Source organism: Mobula hypostoma, chromosome 10, assembly GCF_963921235.1.
Source record: "Mobula hypostoma chromosome 10, sMobHyp1.1, whole genome shotgun sequence".
In the NCBI taxonomy this organism is placed as follows: domain Eukaryota; kingdom Metazoa; phylum Chordata; class Chondrichthyes; order Myliobatiformes; family Myliobatidae; genus Mobula; species Mobula hypostoma.
Window position 1 is genome coordinate 95969026 of NC_086106.1, and position 22828 is coordinate 95991853.

The 22828-nt window shown below is 38.8% G+C and overlaps 1 protein-coding gene across 5 annotated transcripts in view; it reads left to right on the forward strand.

The window, feature by feature from the left end:
• The first annotated feature begins 552 nt into the window (after positions 1-552).
• arhgap20b (Rho GTPase activating protein 20b) overlaps positions 553-22828 on the forward strand; it is a 98168-nt gene continuing 75892 nt past the window's right edge. For 2 of the 5 annotated variants that reach the window (XM_063060907.1, XM_063060906.1), the window contains exon 1: positions 553-1275. In XM_063060907.1, the coding sequence (XP_062916977.1) occupies positions 1192-1275 (84 nt within the window). In that variant the 5' untranslated portion in view covers positions 553-1191. The other 3 variants (XM_063060908.1, XM_063060909.1, XM_063060910.1) reach the window with 3 other exon arrangements.

The following is a 22828-nucleotide window of genomic DNA, read 5'->3' on the forward strand; positions in this document are numbered from 1 at the left end:
CGGATTTCCAGGCAGCCTGGCAGGTCCCAGTTGCCCTAACGCAGTAATTATCCCACAAACAACATCTGGCAAACATAATCTGGCATTTATCTGATTGATGTTTTGCGAAACTTGCTACATGCGTAGTGAGTTTTGCAATTTTTGCACTATCTCAGTGACATCATGCAAGGCACAATGTAAATACGCTCCTGTTTTCTATAATATAACAGCTTCCCCAAAAATGCAGAATGTTCGAATATTCATTTTACTCAGCAGTTTTAAACTCGTCACCATCCGCCTTCTTTTAACCTGTAGATTGTTTACTTTGGTGGCTGGTTATGATTCAGATCTGGAGCTGAAGCACCAGAAGCTATGTTTAAAGCACAATTAATTTGCTTCCTGCTCTCTTTAGCTGGCTGCCCCTGCTGTCCATTGCTCCCTCGGAGGAGCAGTTTAAAATTCAAGAAAGTAGGACTGGTATGTGCATCAGCAGATAAAGCAGCTGACCAATACCAGCCAGCCAGAGTCTTGGCTATGGCTATAGGATAGAGCTGAAGTGTCAATAGGCTGTTTATCCATAGAGGACAAAGCACGGCAGCCTGATCCTGACACAACTAATACCTTCATTTGTACTGATAGCAAAAGCAATAGTTCGATTTTTCACCATGGAGTCTTTCTGTTACGCCTTTTGCAAGCAACTCACTAAGCATAGAGCTGGGAGCAACAGAGACCATGCTTCAGAAGTTTAACACTTTTGTATTCTAGCACTGTGATCAGAATTTATTAACTAGAATCTGATTTAATTTATTAATTCAGTTCAGTGTTAAAATACAATGGGGTAAGATAGTTAATACTGAAAATCAAAAGGAACCTCTCGTCAGAGTCTCCCTGTTTAAAAGTAGCTTCTGTACTAGTAACGCAAACTACTGTGCCTTCAGCACTAAAGGGTTACAGTAAATGAGGCACAGCTAGATGAGGATGCCCTTATTTAGTCAGTGAGGAGGAACAGCCCATGGATCAGAATAGGACTCTGTCCCAGCTCAGAGGAAAGAAAAACTGTGCAACTCTCATTCAGAGATCAAACAGCAAGTCCAGTCAGATCATTATCAGGGGATTTATGCAGATTGCAAGAGCAAATACAGTGCACAAATCATTCCTCCTGTTGGACATGGGAAGCAAGAAACATGTGCAGTTAAGGATCGAGGCAGCATCATGACTCCTCAACGGAGTAACGGAGACCAGAGGAAACAAAAAGAACGTGGAAGTGACATGTTTGGAAAATCAGAGATGGAAAAGGTTGGTTTGAAAAGATAATTCCCAGCCACAGAGGTAAACTTTCAAGAAGATCAAGTGTCAAGGTAGTTTTTTAGATAAGGAATTAAGTTAAGGTTTGAAGTAGCATGAGTTTTTATCCTTTATATATTTATATATCTCATGAAATATTCTTTTTAATATAAATGATGTAGAATATCAGTTTTAAGAAGCCTAAACTGCTACAGTTGTCTATCAACAGCAAGTTAAATTGAAATGCAGGAAGAACGCATTTGAATTTTTTGGACAGTGCTTTTAATATATTCAGTCAGGTTAAACTAATGAAATTACAGGAAAATAAATGGCAGTAATGAATATTTTATGAACTACTTCCAGTGTGATGATAGTACTGAAACTTTTCAAATGCTGAACTCATTGATAATTTACTGGTAACTTCATTAGTCTACAAACTATTTGTAGATTCATCAGTTAATGTGGTTAACCCACTGTTGACTTATGGACTGTTTTATTTGTGTGGCTGACCCCATGAGTAACTTATGGTATTCATTATTTTAAACCGCATTTGCAAACATCCTCTGTGACATTTCATTCTACAGAGAGTGGTTTACTGTAGTTACTGTTACTGTATATTGTCCACTACTGTATTTTCAGAATATATATATTTAATGAATAATTTTACCATCTGGTGTGGGAAAGAGGCTCCAGTTATAACCAGGAAACTTTCCCAGAATCTTTGGGATCTTTGTGGGGAGAATGTGAAACCATCTTGTGGCCCATTTGTTTCAGGTTACAATTTTCCTTGTCGGAATCCTACAGTCAAGTTGAAAATGTTGCTCAAAAATTTACCGGAGTCTGTTTTTGGTACTTTAAGCTTGCTTTTGATGTGTGGAGGAACAACAAATATTTGTTTGATGATCTTGTGCTGGAAAAGTCAGAGGCCCAGGTATTGTGAACAAGTTGAATGGTTTTGTGGAAGGTCAGAACTTCGGACAATCTGCCTCGTTACAACCTTACACCTTATTGTCTATCTGCATTGCACTTTGTCTGTAACTGCCAAGAAAGCTCACCAGCCCCTCTAATTTCTCAGGACGCTAAAGAAATTAGATGTGTCCCCTTTGACCCTCACCAGTTTTTAACAATGCATCATCGAAAGCATCCTTACCAGATACACTGTGGCTTGGTATGGCAAATGCTTTGCCTATGACCGCAAGAAACTGCAGAGAGTTGTGGATACAGCTCAGCACATCACAGAAGCTGTGGATTCTATTTAAGCTTCTCACTACCTCAGTAAATCAGCCAGCATGATCAAAGACCCCACTCATTCCAGATATTCTCTGTCCTCCCCCTGCACAAGCCCCCACCAGGCAGAAGATACAGCAGTCTGAAAGCACACATCACCAGGCTGAAGGACAGCTTGTTTCCCACTGTTTTAAGACTATTGCACGATTCCCAGTTCCCTGTACAAGAAGATGGAGCTTTGGCCTCACAATCTACCTTGTTCTGCCCTTGCAGTTTATTACCCTACTGCCTTGCACTTTCTCTGCAACTGTATTGTGGATTCTGTTATTGTTTTACCTTCCACTACCTCAATGCACTGTTGTAATGAATATATGTATCTGTGTGAATGGTAAGCAAGAGAAGTTTTTCACTGTACCTCGAACATGTGACTATAATAAACCACTTTACCAATTAATTTACTAATTTATCAATCTGCCATTATGAAGAACACAAAGAGAACCAAATACTGTATCTTTGCCCCAGGTGGTTCTGGAATGAGTAGGGGATTGTTGGGGGGCATGTGATGTTCAGGCTGTGGATCAATGAGTAGCGAACAATTGGGATCAGATGGTGACTTATAAGGAAATCAAGTTGGACCAGGAAAATGGTGGCAGAATCATGCTGGAATATTGGTGGGGGTCAGGCATGGAGGTTGGTGAGTGGAGGAATCTAGTGAGGTTGTTGAGTCAGGAGGCTGTTGACAGATCGGCCATAGAGACTGATAAGAGACAGTTGATTGACGGAGACTGATAGGAGTATTAGGCTGGGAAGTGGCTAGTGAGGTCAGTTGATACTTGGAGGTTACAGGATGGAACGGGTCAGTTTGGGAAGTGACCCAGCTGGGAGTTTTGTAGGGAGCTCACCCTGGGAGATTGGCAGGGAGACAAGGCCAATGATTGGGTCAACTGGAAGGGTGGGGAGGGATTACAGTTGTGCTGCTAATGACTGAGGACTGGGGGTTATCAGGGGTTGGGAAAGGTTTCAGAACTGAGGTCTAGGTCATAGAAGTTGTAACCCTGGAGTGGTAGGAGTATGAAGAAGAGCTGGAAAAATACATAAAGGAGACTAACCAGCACTGGACTCGTGGGCTGCGACCTGCTCAGTCTTGTAAGGAACACTGAAGTAGATTGCTCAATGTGTGTAAAGCCTTATTTCCTTGTTGCCCTTGCCATCTTCAGGCTTTACAGTCACAGAGAAGAGTCCCAGAATAGTATCATCTTCTTGTGCCTTGCTCTCTACTGAATGCTACTATGCATTGTTGGGCTTCTCCATGCAGGAATGCAACAGATAGATGAAGAAGCTAGACCCAACTTGGTCTTCAAATTCCTTTGCTCTTAAATTTTCACTCAAACTGCAAGACTTTGTCAATTTTATAAGAGGCACTTAGGACTATTGTTCACTTTGTGAGGAGGTTGATTCTTAATTTTAAGTTTTACATTCTCTTTGCATTGTGTGCCATGCGTAACTCTTAGTTACTGGCTTTGAGATTCAGTGCAAGCTATAAACACAAAATCCAGCATGTTATTGATGAAATATCACCATGTTATACCTCTGGATAAACTTTAATCTTTGATAAACTGCTAACCCAAGGACCTGTCTACTTTGTTAGGAAGAACCCACACAATATCAATAGATCAGAATTCTTGACCATTAATCCCATTGACGTATCCAGAGTCATATTGAACATGAATTGGGTGTTGCATTTGTATAAAAATAACTTCAAAAGAAAGCAATTACTTAGGTGTCAATGCTTTAGTGTCTATGGAGATTGAAGGAAACTCATCACTGTAAGCTTTCATAAGCCTTTACTTCTGTTATCCTGAGTGGGGGTTAAGCAGATTGAAAACACTCCATGTTCATAGTTGGGATGAGGTTTTGACGCTGGTGTGCAATGCCATTTTCCCTGCAAACATAGCAATGTTCACTTCCTCCAAAAAGGTCTTTGTCTCATCTGTCCACAGATCATTGTCCCCGAAGCATTGTACAACATCCAAGTGGTCTTCTGCAAACTTGAGGTGTGCAGCAATTTTTTTTTGAGAGCACTGATTTCCTCTGTGGTGTCCACCATTCTTGTTCAGTGTTTTTCTTACAGTGGACACCATTCTGGTTCAGTGTTTTTATTATAGTGGAACACGAACAGAGACTTTAGCACGTTCTAGAGATTTCTGCAGGTCTTTTGCTGTTGCCCTTGGGTTCTTTTTCTCCTCCTTCAGCATTGCACGTTGTGCTCTTGGTGTGATCTTTGCAGGATGCCCACTCCTAGGGAGAGTAGCAACAGAATTTCCTCCATTTGTAGACAATTTCTCTTACTGTGGACTGATGAATACTCAGGTCTTTAGAAGTGCTTTTGTAACCTTTTCCAGCTTAAGCATCTCTACAATTCTTCTTCTAAAGTCCTCTGAAAGTTCATTTGATTGAGGCACAGTGCACATAAACAGATCTTTCTTGAGAAGAATAGGTTCTGTCAGTAACCTGACTTTGTGTGACTTTTTTATAGGGCAGGGTACCTCTACAACCTACACCTCCAATCTTTTCTCACTGACGGAACACTTGACTCCAACTAGCTTTTATCGAAAGCAATACCCCAGAGGTTTACATACTTTTTCCAACAAATACATGTAATATCAGATCATTTTTCTCAATAAATGGATGAACAAGTATAATGTATTTTGTATTATTTATTTAATTGAGTTCTCTTTATCCAGTTTTAGGATTTACATGAAGATCTGATCACATTTTCAGTCATATTTATGCAGAAATAGGGAAAATTCTGCAGGGTTCACAAACTTTCTAGCACCACTGTGCAAAAGACAAATTGTCATTTAAGGAGGCATTGGAGATCCCTGCTTGTTTGGGGACTGAATATAGCAATAATTGGTATGTATGTGAAAGAAGGATGATTGGATACTTGGGCAATTTTCATGTCTTCAGGATTTCATCAAGTGTTTCAAGCATAATTAATTATATTTGAAATGTAATCATAAGCAAACACATCAACCAAATTGCAAATAATAATGTAGCAACAGGTTGATCCAACATATCCTGTTCTTGTAGTACTGATATTGGATAGGACAGCAGATGAACTATTATTTGAGTACTAACATGAAATCTTTTATACCAACTTAAGCTGGCAGATGGTACCTCAATTTAATATATCATTGGAAAGACTGATTTTGCAAATAAGTTATAGAATATTATTCAGTTATATTATCAGAATTAAAAGTAGTAACATGAGATAGGATTCCTTCTAAGCCATGTGTATTAATGCCAAAAACTAATAGATTGTGTGGGCAGATTGTTTGTGAAGGTGAAATAATTCACTGTTAATTGATTAATGCAAAGAAATCTCTTTTATTTATTGTAACAGCCATACCTTTTCAAATTGAACGTATTTCTCAGGATGATGTTTAATTTCTTCAGAAAAGGAGATTGTATCTGTTTAATTAAACCTATTGACAACTAATGTATATTTCTAGCTATAGCTATACTATATACTCTAGCTTCATGAATGTCCATCATATATAACTGTATCCAACAGGGGAGACTTCTAAACAGTGCAAAAATGCTTTATATGCATTTGCTGTGGTGAAAGATTGTTCAGTGACAAATACTTGCAAAAATAAAGAGCATAAGCACGGTTGGAGCTTGAATTTAAATTAAACCAATGGCAAAATAATGGCTACATCAGCTTTTGGGATCCAAGTTGATTTCTAGTCTAAATGATGAAATAAAGGATGATTTTCCCCACTAGTTTGCTGTAGGTATCTTAAATGAATTAAATTTGAACAGTGACAATTCAGTTCCCTGTGGACATAGTCTACCAGTTTAAAAGAAAACATTTAGCAGTCGTAAAGAGCTGCCACAGACTGATTTCTGTCAGGATGAAAAAAGACATTAGAGAAGGGACATCCCTTTGAAGTTGTGACTAAGACACAATCAACAGAACATTTAGTCCAAAGCAAACTCTGCAACACTTAGAGAAAGTGTTTAATACTGGCCCAGGGTGCCAGACATGGAAAGAACAAAGCAAAGAAACCTGTTCTCCGACCTCACTGAAAACATCACTGAACACCTCATGCAGTCAGTGCAGTGACCTTCATTAAACAGGAAAAAGGGTCCGATTTCTCTCTCATAAAATCTTTCACTCTGCTAAGAAAGAAAGTAGTCACAACCATACTGTAGATATATTTGTAGTTCCAGGTTTAGAGTCCGAATGTTTGGAAAAACAAATTTATAACAACACATTTAAATTTCACATTCATCATTACAATCTGAGAATAGTAGCCAAGTTGGTGTAAATAGATTCTTTGCTTGTTAAAGCCGTCATGACTTTATAAACCTACTGATGGCAATAGCCCTTCAATTTTGCTCCTAAGTAGTTAACATTTTCAGCAATTGGAGCGATGGAAAAATCAATTTACAAAGGTCATAGGAGCATTGCTAAAATTGATATTACATTTGCTTGTTTGGAAATGTAATATATGGGCTAGATCCAATATGTACAATTGTACCAAATCCAATATTTATCTTATAATTTTACAATTGAGGCACAACTGCAATTAAAGTGTCAGCGACTATAGCTGTGTTTAGATGGCAATGTTTGCAATCATATTCCTTGGATTTTGCCAAGGCTCCAGTTTTTACTGGCTGGTAAAACACTGAGTATATTAACGATGATGCATTTCAATCTATGTTTAATTGTCTCCTTCCAGCAACAGAACACTTTTGGAAATTATTGTTATATTTAAAAACCTTGAAGTAAGATATATGATCCATCATAGTGAATAATTGATACTCGTCTATAAGTTGAAGTGAAAAAGTCCTGAATTCAATACAATGAAAATGTGAAGAAGAAGAAGAAGAAGACATACCTGGATGACAGATGTGAGTGGAGCACCAATACAGAGGCTGTGTACAAGAAGGGCCTCTATATCCTGAGCAGCCTGAGGTTCTTTGGAGTATGCAGGCCTCTCCTTCACATGTTCTACCAGTCTGTTGTTGCCAGTATAATCTTCTATGCGGAGGTGTGCTGGGACAATGACATTAACATGGTGGTGCTAACAGGCTCAATAAACTGATTAGAAAGGCTGGCTCTGTTATAGGAGTCAAAATAGACACACTGGAGCCTGTGGTAGAACAAAGGACCCTATGGAAAATCCTGGCAGTTCTGGACAATGTTTTTCACCTTCTACACGATACCTAGGTTGAACAGAGGAGCACTTATAGTAAGAGCACTATATGAAGTGATTCTTATCCTCGGCCATTAGGCTCTATAGTGAGTCAACCTATAGCCAGGAAAGTAATGACCCCCCTCCCCCCACAATTAAACTGTGGTAACTTTTTTTTAATTCTTTCTACTTTTCTTCTAATATTTATATCTGTGCCCTTGTAATGCTATTGTGACACTGTAATTTCCCTTGGGATCAATAAAATATTCATCTTTCTATCTACCTATCTATCGCTAGTAGCATATTTGCAGGTTGGAAGGAGCCACGAGGAAAGATGTATGTCATAAGAAAGACTGTGAAGGAAAAAGAGCAACAGCATGTTGGATATAACATAGTAAATGGCTTGTCAGGCTAAGGGGCTGTAGGGACCACACAGAGGGGCCAAGGTCTCAAAATAAGTTGTCGACCAATTCGGGCTGTGATGAGGACAAATTTCTTCACTCAGAGCTTGAAAACTACACGTTTGTATTTTAGTTCTATCAAAGATTTCTGAATACTCATTAATTGAATATACTCAAGGCAGACTCTAATCATTTTTTAGACAGTAGCAGAATCGAAGGATCTGTAGACTGGAAATGCAATGCAAGATCAGTCATTATCTTAATAAGTGACATAACAGGATTGAAAGGTACTTTTGTTTTTATAATTACATTCTTCTTGTTCATGTATGAGAAGCTTTCCAACATGAAGGAAAATCATAAATGACTTTGAAATCTAGCAGTTGTTATGCAGTCAATCATTACAGAGATTATCAAGACAGGCCATGTCATTTAATAGTCACTTTATTTGAGGGAGATATTAAGGAGACTGGCAGAATCCTCTGCTCTTCAAGTAGCACCATGAAATGATTAATTTGATCTACCAAATGAGCTTATAGTTTTGTCATTAAGTGACTGGGGATTTTTCAAGTCAACTCCTGTCCCACCACTTGTTACCTTAACATTGAAGAAAATGTGGGCCTGTAACTTTTAATCCTGAATTGAAGAATTGGCTCACAATTGCTCGAAGGTAGCACAAACTAAAAAAAACCGTCAATGTGTACAAGATATGATTGTCACTGTAACTGTTGCTCTCACTTCAAGCCTGGATGTGAAAAGTGTTCAATGTTATTGTTATTTATTTATTTATTGAGCTAGTCCAATATTTGTTGTCCATTCCTAACTTCCCTTGAGAAAGTCATGGCAAGCCACCTTTATAAACCACAGTACCATTGCTGGTGAAGGCATTTCCACAATGTTCTTTGATCGGGAGTTCCAGGACTTAGACTCAGTGGCAACAAACGTCCTTCAGCATAGTTCCAAGTCAGGGTGGTGCACAACTTTGAGGAAACAGCAGGTCATGGATTTCCCATGCACCTACTATGTTGTTCTTCTTGGTGTACAGTTCAAGGTTTTGGGAGTCTTGATGAATAACTACATTGCATTATGTAGCTGGAACACACCACAGTCCAGGTTTGCCAGCAGTGGACAGTATGAATATTTGGGATGTTGGATTGGGATTCAATCAAGGGGCATGATTTTTCCTCAATTACATTGAGTTGAAACTGCATTTGTTTTGGCAAGTAGAGTGTAGTCCTTCACACTTCCAACTTGTGGATGGTAGAAAGTCTTCTCAGCTTCTGGAGTTGAGTCATTCACCACAGGATATCCAGCCTGTATGTATCTAGTTTCTCCAATTGGTTGTATGTCAATAGTAATCCACAAGGCATTGATGATCAGGGACTTGGTAATGGGAATACTATAGAATGCAAAGGGTGGGCTTTCAGATTTCCTTTTATGTCATAGACCTGAACGTCATTTGTGTGAATGTTATCTGAGTCTTTCTGAATGCATTATTCATTTCCCGAGCAGTTACAAATGGACTTGAATGTGGTGCAGCCATTAGCAAACGTTGTTACTTCCTACTTTGTAAAGGTAGGATGATCACAAATGGATGTTAGCCCTTGAATATTGTCCTGGTGAACACTTGCAGTGATGTCCTGAGGCTGGCATCATTGGTCTCCATCAGGTATAATCATTTTCCTTTGTGTGAGTACTAGTTCAACCATCAGAATGTTTCTCCTTCGATGTCTGTGGACTTCAGTTTTACCAGGGTGCCCTGGTGTCATATTCAGGGGCCTTGAAGGCAAGGGCAGTGACGCTCACCTCATCTCTGAAATTCAGCTCATTGGTCAATTAGTCAGTGATGATACAAGTGAACCATTCCTAAGCAGTCCCTGCTCAGAGTATCCGTGCTCTCGCTACTTGGAGTACCACTTCCTATGTCATTCCACATGGAGGAATACTTATTAATTAACTGAGAGAGGACAGTGATAATCAGGGGGTGATTTACAGGCACATGACCTTATCTATTGCCCATCATTAATTGTCCACCACTAATGCTGTTGTGAAAATGGTAGTGAGCCACCTTTCCCCATCCAACATCCTAAACATCGAGACTATGGGGTTTGAAGTTAAGTATTCCTAGAACTATTACTTTGCGCATACCATTAGACAGCCAGCTCTGCCAGTGTGACAGGATATCCTCAGGGGCTGTGTTGGTCAAGTCCAGCACATTCTCTGCATGAATACATCAAGTTTTAGCTTGGATAGTCTGTGGGAAACTTTTCTGATCTAGACACCAGAACTCATCTGTTTGTGGGGAGAATTTTGCCAGGTCTACTGGACTGGGAGCAATGATACGATGCATACATTCAGTGTCAGATGAATCCTTTACCCTTTTATTTAACGTGGCTCTTAGTAATGTCTTACTTGGTCAGCTTAGAGTCAACCACACTACCTGGGGTCTGGAGCTTTAGTCAGACTCATCCTTGAAGGGCAATAGTGGGTCAGATAGGTTTTACTGCAATTGATAAGCTTTGTGGATTGGAGTAGTTATGAGAATGTAAGCAAAGATGATTCTAAATCAGAGCATTACAATTAAATTCCACAGCCACAAGGCTGGATTTTGTGCTCATATGTCTGGATTATTAGGCTAGGGACCATGTAATATATGCAGCTATTAATATACTAAACTATTACCATATTCATAGTATGTCAGAAGAATAGAGTGTGTATAGGCACTATTATAGTGTGCATAAAGTTACATCAAATACCAGCTGTACATAGTGAATGAGTTAACAATGGCCATTACTGGAAAAATATTAACATAATCTTTTTATTAATGTGTTGGATTTGATTTTTGAGTCTGGAAAATGTTTGGTAAAATATTGTTGCTCTAAATCAAAGCTCATCAAATCATTGTTTTCTCAGTTGTGTGCCAAGGGAGGGACAAATGTTTTCATTGTAATAACACTGAATTCTAGAGTGAGTGGTGAGAGCAGATGGGATGAATCATTTTATTTAAAAATGCCTTTCCTTCTCTGGGAGTACTGGTTGGTACAGTGGGTCAAAACACTGCTAGACACAGAGCTGTGTTGATAGCTAGGGAAATGGCTACTCATGTGAAACCCAGATTTTGTTGTGGTTTTGCAAGGGGATGGGGCTGGAAGTTTCTGTTTCCTTAGACAGCAGCTCTCAGAACCTAAAACAGTTCTTTTGAAGGAACATAGTCACCTTTCTCTTCTGCGAACGGTATCAGTGGTGAGATTGTTGTGCAGCTACCACTACTGGCAATACATCAACAATGCTGCCAAATCATTTCTATACATTGTAAATAGAGACTGAAATATGTTCAGCATTTCATTTGGATATCATCTGTGACATCAATCCCAGCTCTGTGCAACAACAAAGCTATTTTAAACTATGTGCTTTTAAACATATTAATTAAAAATGATGAAGGGGATAGATAGTCTTTTTCCCCCAGGAAAAGGGAATCAAAAACTAAATGGTTTAAGGTGAAGGGGTGGGGAGAGGAAGACTTAAAGGGGACCCGAGGGACAACTTCCTCGTGCAGAAGGTGGTGCCTATATGGAATGAGTTTTCAGAGGAAGTGCTCGAGGCAGATACATTAACAACACTTTAGAACATTTGGACAGGTACATGGATGGGAAAGGTTTAGACGGATATCAGCCAATTCCAGGGAAATGAGATTAGTCTAGATGGGCATCTTGATTGGCCAGCCGACTGGGGCCAAAGGGCTTGTTTCCATGCTGTATTACTCTATAATTCTATCTTCATTTATTAAAAGCTTAAAAAGTTAGGGCTTCCTTGAAATTTTAATAGTTAGAAACCCTATGTGTTAAAAGACTAGAAAATCCAGATTTCATTTTTTGGCTTGGTTGAATTCACATGTGAAAACAGTTGGGATTCTAGGGTGGGCATCAATACATTGGGACCAGTTTGAGGGAAGATATCAGAACTAAGAAAGATCACACTCTTAATCAATGTCGACTTTCCTAGTGGAAGCCACTGATCGGAGATTAGTGCTGGTAATACCTGTGGATTTTCCAGGGCCTAGAGACCAACTGTAACATCCCAGTCTGAACGTCTAAATCATCTAATTCAAAACAGGCCAGGAATTAAACTTGCTACCCAGCTGGTCTACTTGGCTCAGTGCAACATGAGTTATGTTTTACTTCTTTGACATTAATGTGCTTCACGACATCAGCATTGTTATGTGGAATGGAAAGATAAACTTGCTTTTGTAACTAATCATATGGTGAGTTAAATGCTTTTGCTGAGGCATCTGAACCTATGGAACTGATGCTGGAAAAGGACACGTTGGAAAGTTGCTCTAGTTCGTCAGTATTATGATAGTCCTGTGATCAGTCCAAAGGCTCCTTTACCAGAAAATTTACATTGTAAGGTGCAGGGGAAAGCTACGAGGAATTGGGGAATGGGGTACTCAAGGAAAGTGTGAATCTTGATATACAAAATATGGAACATTTCTTTATTAATATTCACCACAGTCAAACATAACAATTGAACCACATCCACCATTATTAATCCTTACTCTGCTTGGGGAGTAGCTGAGTTAACAGTTGAATTGGTCCAAATCAGCTGCCATCATATTTTGTAAGGTGATGGTCTGACAAGGTTCTCTCTGCTGATAATCAGTTGCTTAAAAATATGCATGGATAGGCATCAGTTAAGGATAGGATCAAGCTCATTCTTGAAACACTCCATGTTCCAAAAGCCTTGTTAGAACTTGTTTCGGCTCTTGCATGAGGCACTTGGGAGAGAAACCACGGAAACGTTATTGCTTAGTGAAATGATACCCCAGTTTAAGTGAACCCATTCAGAGAGACAGAGAAAGAGGATGCTGGAATCAGCTTTTTATTAGAAGAGCTCTGGCCTGTTTGACATGTTTATATTTCTGTTGACAAATTAAAATGAATGAATCAATTTACCTTGCTTGCTCTCGCTCTGTTTGTGTATCTGTCCCTTTAAATGTTAGCAGGAAACCCAGTTTCTTTCCTTAACTCCTCTGGCAGGAAGTGCTAATAAATTTGCCCCATTCACCCGATGGCTGGGAAGAGCATATTCTCTCTGCTGCAATATTTTCTTAAAAGGTCAAGCATTCTCCATGCTGAAAGAATATGCAAGACATTTTGCTACTTATGTATTAAAGAGGAGATTGTGAAAAATAAGCATTGAAATGCTATGGTATTGCAAGTGACATATTCACATTTTGTTATTTAATTTATAAAAAGGTCTTTCAAAATGCCAAAGCTTCTAATGTTACTTTGATTTTCAGTGGCAATAATAATTTCTTCTCTTAAAAAAGACTTAATTCTAACTGATTGACTAACACCAAGAACCGCTTTTAACGGTAATGGCTCATGAAGTGTAAAGCTTCTGATGTGACAGCTCTTCAGTAGAATTTTTGATGTTGGCATAAATTTAAATACAAATTTAAATGTACTGCTGTCTTTCTAATCATTAGTCAGTTCTTCCAGTGGGTACACCAGCGATCCAGGTTCTATTCTCAGTCTGTGCTGAGTTTACTGATCTCATTTAGGGCAGAAATGTGAAAAATTAACTCAAATCTCTGGTTTAGAGCTGGTTGCTATTCATGAGTGATATACAATGTCTTCCCACCCTCCCCAACCCCTCAACTCATGACTGTGTTGAGTAGGGATGAGATTTCCTCTGATTGTGAAATAGCCAGCTAGCAATTTCTATCCAAATTTGTAAAGGAAGGAAGAGTAAACTATTACAGAGTGAGTTGTACTCTTGGAATTGTACCCAGGAATGTCCTAATTCACAGAGAAGTGCACAGGCTCTAAAGAAAATAATTTCTGCTCTAGATATCCTAACTGTTAACATGTGATAACCAATGAACTTCCATGTGCTGGTTTAAGGCCACTTTCCATTTTCCGGTGGTCATCAGCACATCTGTTGGTCTCTTATTTGTTAGTTCCTGGCTACTGGCCAGCTCTGGAATGTTGCTGGAACTGGGAGTTGTGGGGAGGTAGAGGTACAAAGAAGGTGATAGATAAGAAAGATGAAGAAGGACAGAAAAAGAAAAATGAGAGGTCAGACAGAAGAACAACGTTTTAATCAGAGAAAAACAAATAAATATAAATAAAAATAAAATTTTTCTATGCTGCTTTATTGCAAGAATTTCTCAATGAAGTCACTGTTCACGATTGTGGCTTTCAGCAATATTAATCAAGACTGTTAAAACTTCGGGAGAAACAAGATTTCACTTGTAATTGTAACCTATTTTTAATGTTTACTATGTGATTGGACATCTTTCTTTACCCTCTGTCTTTCTCACTCTGTCTGAACCTTAATATCTCTCTCTCTCTCACACATATACTCACTCTCACTTTCTTCCACTTACCACGTATTTACTATTTGCTGGACAACTATTCACTTTTAATGAATGAATAATTGCAGCCACTGTTGAAAGGAGGGCACTAAGGATCAGTGTCAAAGTCAGAACCTTTGACACCAGTGTGTTGGGCAAGGTAGTAGTGAGTGTCCTTTCCCTGGAGAATTCCTGTTTCTTTCCTAGCTTTCATGTCAGTATTGGCCAACAGCGTACTAGCTTAAATCAACGTTTCCACCGTCACTAGAATGTGAAATCTAAGCTCATTGCTGAGAGAAGTAGATGCTATGATGTTTTTTTTTGGTGAGATGATAAACAAAAAGTCTGAGAGAAATTTTAAAAAGTCATGATTTTTTGAAGAAGGCAGTTATTTGTCCTTGATGTTCTGAATGATTTTTATCTCTGAATCAACAACTGAAACTGAAGTTCCACGATTGTTTGTGAAACCTTATAGTCTGTATTACAATAGAGGCTACATTTAAAAACGTAGTAAATAGGCACATACTTCTTTGGGATATATTGAGATCATGAAAGGTCCTAAATAAATAAAAGTATTTCTTTCTTTTCCACCCTACACATGTCCAAAGACAATAAGGTAGAATTACAGGATCACCTGATACTCCAACAAATAAATTAGCCACGATGACATGGTGGAGCAGACTTGATGGGCCAAATGGCCTATTTCTTCTCCAATGTCTTATAGATATAGACACATAATTCATAAAAGACTGGGAAACTTTGTCTAAGAAATTATGTAAAATTTTTTGTGATGTCTTATCTGTCCTTAAAGGTGGAAAATTAAAAGCTGTTCTAACTCAGTTGCTGTTTTTTTTAGACATTCCTGGGTTATTGGGATCAGGACACACATAGGTTGAAGGGCTGGAGAGGAGTAGGTAGGAGAACGTGAAACCTGTACCTCACATTCACTACAACCATTCCCAAACAGAGTTGGCGCAGCACTCTCATTGATCTGGATCAGAGTAGATTGTGGATGATTAAAGTCCCAAACAATTTGCTTCCCTAGTTAATTTATGATTGCCTCCCTTTGCTTTCTTTCACTCTGGATGGTGTACTGTGACATGGATCTTGATAGTTCATCCTGTCTTCTGAACTGAGAGCAATGATCTATTAGTCCACCTGAGCTCGTTGTTGCAGGGAAAATTGAACTTGACTGGGTAGATTTCAGCATTTACTACCAATGGCAAATTGATGAAAATGAAAAGGTGAAACAGGCAGATTGTTTAACAGACAATTCATTGGCTGCAATCAGATTTCAGATCTGCAGTATATGCACCTAGATATCAGAAGGTTTGATGTGCTTGTCTCCTTCCAAGAATATATAAATAAGGATTTAAAAAATGATAAACATATCGCAAGAAGTAACTTCTACATCAAAATAAACGTGCAATTATTTCACCATACAGATTAGAATCACTGGAGTATAACTGAACTCTAAGTGGATAAGAGCCAATTTCTCATAGTTTAAGCATATATTTTTAAATCAAGTTCACATTGGCACAAAAATATAACCCTGAAAAATAACCCTGTTTTAGAGTGAAAATTCTTATTGTTGTTCATTTTCATTTACCTTCCCTCATCTAACATATTATTTTCTGTTGCTAAGTAATCATATATAAAAACTTGCAATACTCTTCTAAAATACATGATATGTGAATCAGTGATGAACATTGAACAGTTGGAAATCCAGTGTATTGTGTTGGTAACCAGTTTAACTGCAAGCCTCATCATCACTCAATCATATTTCTGCCTTTGATATGAAGTGAACTCCTGACTGATTCTGTTGGCATGCAAGTAGAGAATTTTATTTATTCCCTCCTCTCCTCCTTGCCAGCAGTTAGCAAAGGGGCATTTTATATACTTAAATAGGCTGATCGTAGGTCTGATTTTCACCACATTACTGGGATGAATTGTGACTGTGAGACAGGGTAGTGGACATTTGGATTTGCATTATTTATTTTTCTTTAAATTTATATTTTGTAACATAAACAATCCTATTACTAAATTCCCATCTATTAATTCAGCAGTGACTATGTACTCAAGCATAAACGATGTTTTTAAGTGTATGCACTTCAAATAAACTCAAAATGCTTCACACAATGATAGTTATGGAGCCAAAAATACCAACACCTCACCAAAAGTAATAACGTCAAGAATCAGTAGGAATTTGCTTTTGAAAGTACACTTTGAGGGGAAAAATATTGGAAAAAGTTCCAGCAAAGCTCCCTATCTACTTTTATATTGTTGTCCTTGTAATTTGATTTCCAGGGATTTGGAATCTATTATTCTGCTTCCAACACTTATACTCTTCAATCTGTTTCCCATAATGGGAAGAGGAAAATTTACGGAGGTTACTTTATTTGGTTCTGCAAGTCAATCACTGGGCCATAAAAAATAGATTAATAGATTAAGCTCTGGACAGTAACTTCTGGATACTGAATTAAAAGAATAGCAAAGCATCTGCTGCTGAATAAGACCTTGGCTTAACAGAAACCTGAAAGGGAATTGACTCTAATAAGGTAGAATTATACTGGCGTTTCAGCCTGCATAATGATAGGATTTGAAGCCACAATATTTTGGCCCGGAGCCAATGGCAGTGTCAAAAGAAGCAAGCTGAAACTATTGCCATAAATAAGTATAAAGAAGGAGCTTCTGTTACCTCATTTCTGTATCAGAATAGAAATGCAAAATAAAAGCAAAATATCACTGGAAACTTCCAGTAAAAATATTAATTTATCTGTTATCTTTTGGGGTTGCAAAGGGCATGCTGTGAATTTCATTTTCACTTATAGTTTTAAATTTTATGTTGCCTTTGTTTTCTTCTTACATCTGAGGTAAGGTTATTGTAATGCTTTCCTCATGAGATGCCTGCAAATGCAAGTGGGTGAAATGGCTATCAAAGAATAATAACTGTTTTTTAACGAGGCTGAACCCTTAGCATCTAAAAACAGGCATACATACTATTCCTATGATTCTGACTTTAAACTTCCTGTTTCCGTTACTTCTATTGTTACAGATTAGGTATTAAGCATTACTCCCTCACCCAATCAGAATTCAGTATGGCCATATGTGGAAATATACACATGAGGAACACATTGTTGACCTTTATTAATGTTAATTGAAAATTGTGTTTGTATTTCATCTCAGATATTTGTTTCATTAATTTTACCTTTATTTGTTTTTTTTATCCTTGAGTCATTTTTATTCTATTGTTCACCTTTGTGTAGAACTACAGATGTGGATTCCATCTTTTCAAAAGCTCATGCTTCCTTTCCAGCTTGAATGCTGCTTCCTGTCGATTCTCGTTCCTAATCAGTTACTTCCTTAACAGCATGAGAAAAATGGCAGCAAATTCACTGAGAATGAACAGTGACAAAAGTGCTCCAATTTCCATCAAACACTTGACCTTTTGTTTACTTGTTTTGTTGAGCAAACTTTTAGAAGTCAAAAATGAAAATTTCCTGAGGGCTGTTTATTACAGAAATAAAGCTTAAAAGAGCCAGTGGTTCATCTTAAAATTTGTCCTGTGATTTTTATCCATTGTTATTTCCAGAGGCACATGCAGCAAAAATATAACTGAGGGGAAGGCCTGCTGTAAAGCTCTAACTTTTTATTGAAGAGGATAAGGGTTGGAATTACATAAAATGAAGCAAGATGTCCATCAGAATGTAAAATGTCTCAGGTATGTAGTTTTAAAACTTACCTAATAGATAAAGCTGACATTAAGTAGCACACAAATGGTGATTTACTGAGAAGTAAAGCATCAAAGGAGATCAAAATTCATAACTTCAGGAGCAAAACTGTAAGTAGAATAAATTCTCCAAATTTCACTCAAAATTAGTTTTTTTTGACACAAGATACAAGTAATATGTGAACTGAAGCCGTTACTCTGTTTCTAGTACACAAAAAAATGTGAACTGGAAAGATAGGGGACTGCAAGCACTGGAATCTGAAGCAAAAAAAAATTGCTGTAGGAACTTGGCAGGACAGCCAACATCTATGGAGGGAAATGGAAAATCAAAGTTTCAGGTCAAGTGCCTTCACCTGGTTTATAAGTGCCCAGATGAAGGGTTTTGACCCAAAATATTAACTGCTCATTCCGCTCAAAGATTGAACTGGGTGTACATCACAGTCGGCTGCCAACTATTGGCTCAGACTTTGCTTCCCTGCAAACTTTAGACACATGACGAACAGCTACTGCACTTCTTCTTAATTATAAAGTTGTAGAGAAGTCTGTGGGGCTGAGTTCAGGATGGTCTGGATGGCCTGTGAGTGTATGTCTGTTTAGGTTTGTTCTCTGACTGTGGCTTAGTGGGGAAAGTTTTAGACAGTGATGGAGGAGTATGTGCAGAGTTGCTTGTGGTGAGTGACAGACCAAGAGCCTATAATATGAATAAAGGGGAGGAATATCAGACTGTGCTTTGTCAGCTGGCAGATAGAAAGAAGATTTGTACACAGGCGCTCCAAGAGGGAAAGGCCTTGGCAGATCACAGGATTGGAGTTTGGAGAGTAGATGATTGGAGGTTCAGGACCTCTACATCAGCGAATCATAATCTCGGTTGATCGAGAGAACTGAAGGTGTCAAGTTCTGGAGATCAGAGCCTTAATGGGCTGGGTTGATGGATGGTGGATGCTACTGAAGTGTTTGGCTTTGCAAGTAGATTTAACTGATAGCTCAGCACTTCACTGAGAAGACCAGACTTTTCCAGACAAGCCCATTGAGAATGACAACAAACGATATTTACACAGGGAAGAACATCACCCACGCACACCAATGCAGAAATTGTGCCAGAGCACACAGTGGTTCAAGCCTGAAAGTATCTGGATTTTTATTTTTTTGGAAGTGACATAAAATGACCTAGAAATGTGTGATACCTCACTTCATTCCAGAACTATTAACTTGGTAATGTTGAAAAAAATGAACATTATGTGATTAAGTTTGTAGACACATTAGAAATATCCCATGATTACATTTGATAATACAATATTGTTCTACATTAAAATCAATTGCCATCATAATTTACCTGAATGTATTGTAGCTTTCTGCATCTGCTCTCACCTGTCTGCAGCATCCCATGATATGGAGTTCTAGAGTCACAGAGAGTCATCATCATCATCAGGTGCCGTGCCCAGTTTGAGCTTTGACTGCCATGACCCACACACTCCTGTTTCAGGTCATGTGGATCAATTCATTGGTATTCATTTCCAGTTCTTTGGCTGCTGTCTCCATCGTCATTTGTCTTTGTCTTCCTCTTGCTTTCTTCCCTTCAATCTTTCCCATAATTACCATGCATTCTAACTCCTCTTTCCTAATCACATGTCCAATGAAGTTACGTTGCCTTTTCATGATCTCATACATTATTTCTCTTTTTGTGCTTGCTCTGTTCATGACATCCTTATTAGATATTTGTTTTGTTCATGATATTCTTTGCATCCTCCTCAGAAACCACATCTCTGCTGCTTCAATTCATTTCCTCATGTTACTAGATATTGTCCAACATTCTGAGCCATATAACATAATTAGATAAACGTAACATTTTAGTACTCTGAGGCAGGCTGTCATGCCTAGTTTAGTATTGGTCAGTATACTGTTCATTCTCGTAAAGGTGTCTTTTGCCATCCCTATTCTTCTTTTGATGTCCAAGTCACAGAGAGTACAGCATGGAAACTTGCTCTTCACCCCAGCGAGTCTACATTGACCACCAATACCCATTTATCACCACATTGACTCCAAATGTTATACTCCCCATTCTCATCACCTTCCCCCAGATTTGATCGCTCACTCACGAGGGCAATTTGCAGAGTCCATTTAGCTTACCTTTGGGATGTTGGAGGAAACCAGACCAACTGAAGGAAACCCACAGAGCCAAAGGGAGTACTTTTAAACTCCACACAGATAACACGCAGGATCAAATTAATCTCAGTACTCTGGCATCATGAGATAGCGGCTATACTAGATATGGAACTGTGACTCCTGAATCTAACTAGACTAGGTAAACTAAAGCTACTTACTTTTTGTGCCTAGATCATAGAACAGGTCAGTGCCGGGCAGGCCATTCGGCCCACAATGTTGATGCCAACTTACATTAAATGTCCTTCACCTGAGTATCATCCATATCCCTCCATTCCCTTCAATATTCATACACCTAAAAGCCTTTAATTGCCACCAAACTGGCTGATTCCACAAACTGTCTGATTCCAGGAACTTTCCATTGAATGTTTAATAGCTTGCCCCTCACATAATTTTTAAATCCCACCAACCTTCAAAAATGTTCTACGGTGTTTGACATTTCCTCCCTGGGAAAGAATTGCCTTGGGGTTTTCTTTGATCTTGCTCGACAAGGACATTTCACGGCCTTGCGTGGCCTTCCTAACTGCCTGCTTGAGCACGTTCTGCTATTGATATATTCTACAAGGTCTCACGGTCTGATTCTAGTTTTTATTAAACCTCATGTACAGTACGTTTGTCTTTTCTTCCTGATTGAATTTAGAGCTCTCAGGTCATCCAAAGTTCCCTTACCTTGTCATCCTTGTCCTTGCCCCTTACTGGAGCATGCCAATCCTGAGCTCTTCTCAGCTCATCTTTAAACAACTGCCAGGTGGCAGATGTGGTCTTGTCTGACGGCAGCTGCTCATAATCAATGCCTCTTACCTCCGGCCACAACTTGCCCAGCCCCTATTTAACACCTTCCCACCAGATCTGGTCCTCATCCTTACTCATAGCTACCTTAAACCATAATGATGCGTGGTCGCTGTTCCCAACCTTAAAAACATAACGAGGCGTGGTCGCTATTCCCAAAATGTTCACCCACTCTCAGGTCTGTCATATAGTCTAGCTCAGTGCCTAAAACCAGATTCAATATGTTTTCTCCTCTAGTTGTCTCCTTGCAGACTGTTTCAAATACTCCTGTTCTTGGATGCAGTGAAGAAATCTTGGCCCATCAAAGTCTCTTTTATAAATATGTTAATAAAATATCGACATGGCACATGATGATGAGGATGAATATGAGACAGACTATCCATCTCATTGATGAACAGTTGAATTATGCAGTAGAATTCAGCCTGTGTGGGAAGTTTCACTAAACTAGTGCTCTCTTTGGATCTTGTACTAACACACACACACACACACACGTCCTTCACACACTGGTGGCAGGGTGAATAATTGTAGTATGAGGGTACAATATTTTGTTAGAGCTCTATGCATCTGAGTTTGACCCTTACCCCGGGTATTGTCTGTGTGGAGTTTGCATGTTCTCTCTATATGGCTTCATGGGTTTGTTCCAGGTGCTTCATTGGGACTCAGCTTTGGACTGGATCCTTGACTTCTTTCCCAGTCAGTAAGGATAGGCAGCTGCTCTACTGCCAAGGTTGTCCTCAACACTGGTGCCTCACAAACCTGTGGTCTTCAGCCCTCTATTCTACTTCCTACTGGAGAATATCACCGCAGTTTGTCCTGGTCTAAACACGTAGACACCATGGCTAGGAAAGCACCTCTAGTTCCTTGGGAGTCTAAAGAAATGTGGCATATTCCCTTTGTTCCTTACCAATTTTTATAGATGCACCCTAGATGCATCACAGCTTGGTATGGTGACTGCTCGGTCTGCGACTGTAAGAAGCTGTGAAGTGTCGTACACACTGCTCAGCACACCACAGAAAGCAGCATCTACACCATTTGCTGCCTCAGTAAAGCAGCCTGTGTAAGAAAAGACCTCACAGACTCCATCCAGATCTTTTCTCCTCTCCTATTGGGCAGAAGATAGAAAAGCGTGAAAGCACATACCACCAGGCAAGTACATCTTCTATCCTGTTGTTATAAGACTATTGTATGGTTCCCTAGTGCAATAAGACCTCACAATCTACCTTGTTTCGTTCTTGCACTGTACTGTCTACCTGAACAGTTTACCTCCAATTTCTCAGTAATTGTAGCCCTTTATCTACATTTTGTTATTGTTTTAACTTGTACTACCTCTACACACTGTTGTAATGAATTGATCTGTATGTGCTGTATGCAAGACAAGTTTTTCACTGTACCTTGGTACTTGTGACAATAATAAAGCAATTTTCCATTCTACACTGGCATGCAAAAGTTTGGGCACTCTGGTCAAAATTTCTGTTACCGTGAATAGCTAAGCAAGTAAAAGATGAACTGATTTCCAAGAGGCATAAAATTAAAGATGACACATTTCTTTAATGTTTTAAGCAAGAAAACTTTCTTATTTCCATCTTTTACAGTTTCAAAATAACAAAAAAGGAAAAGGGCCCAAAGCAAAGGTTTGGGCACCCTGCATGGCAGTACTTAGTAACACCCCCTTTGGCAAGTATGACAGCTTGTAAAC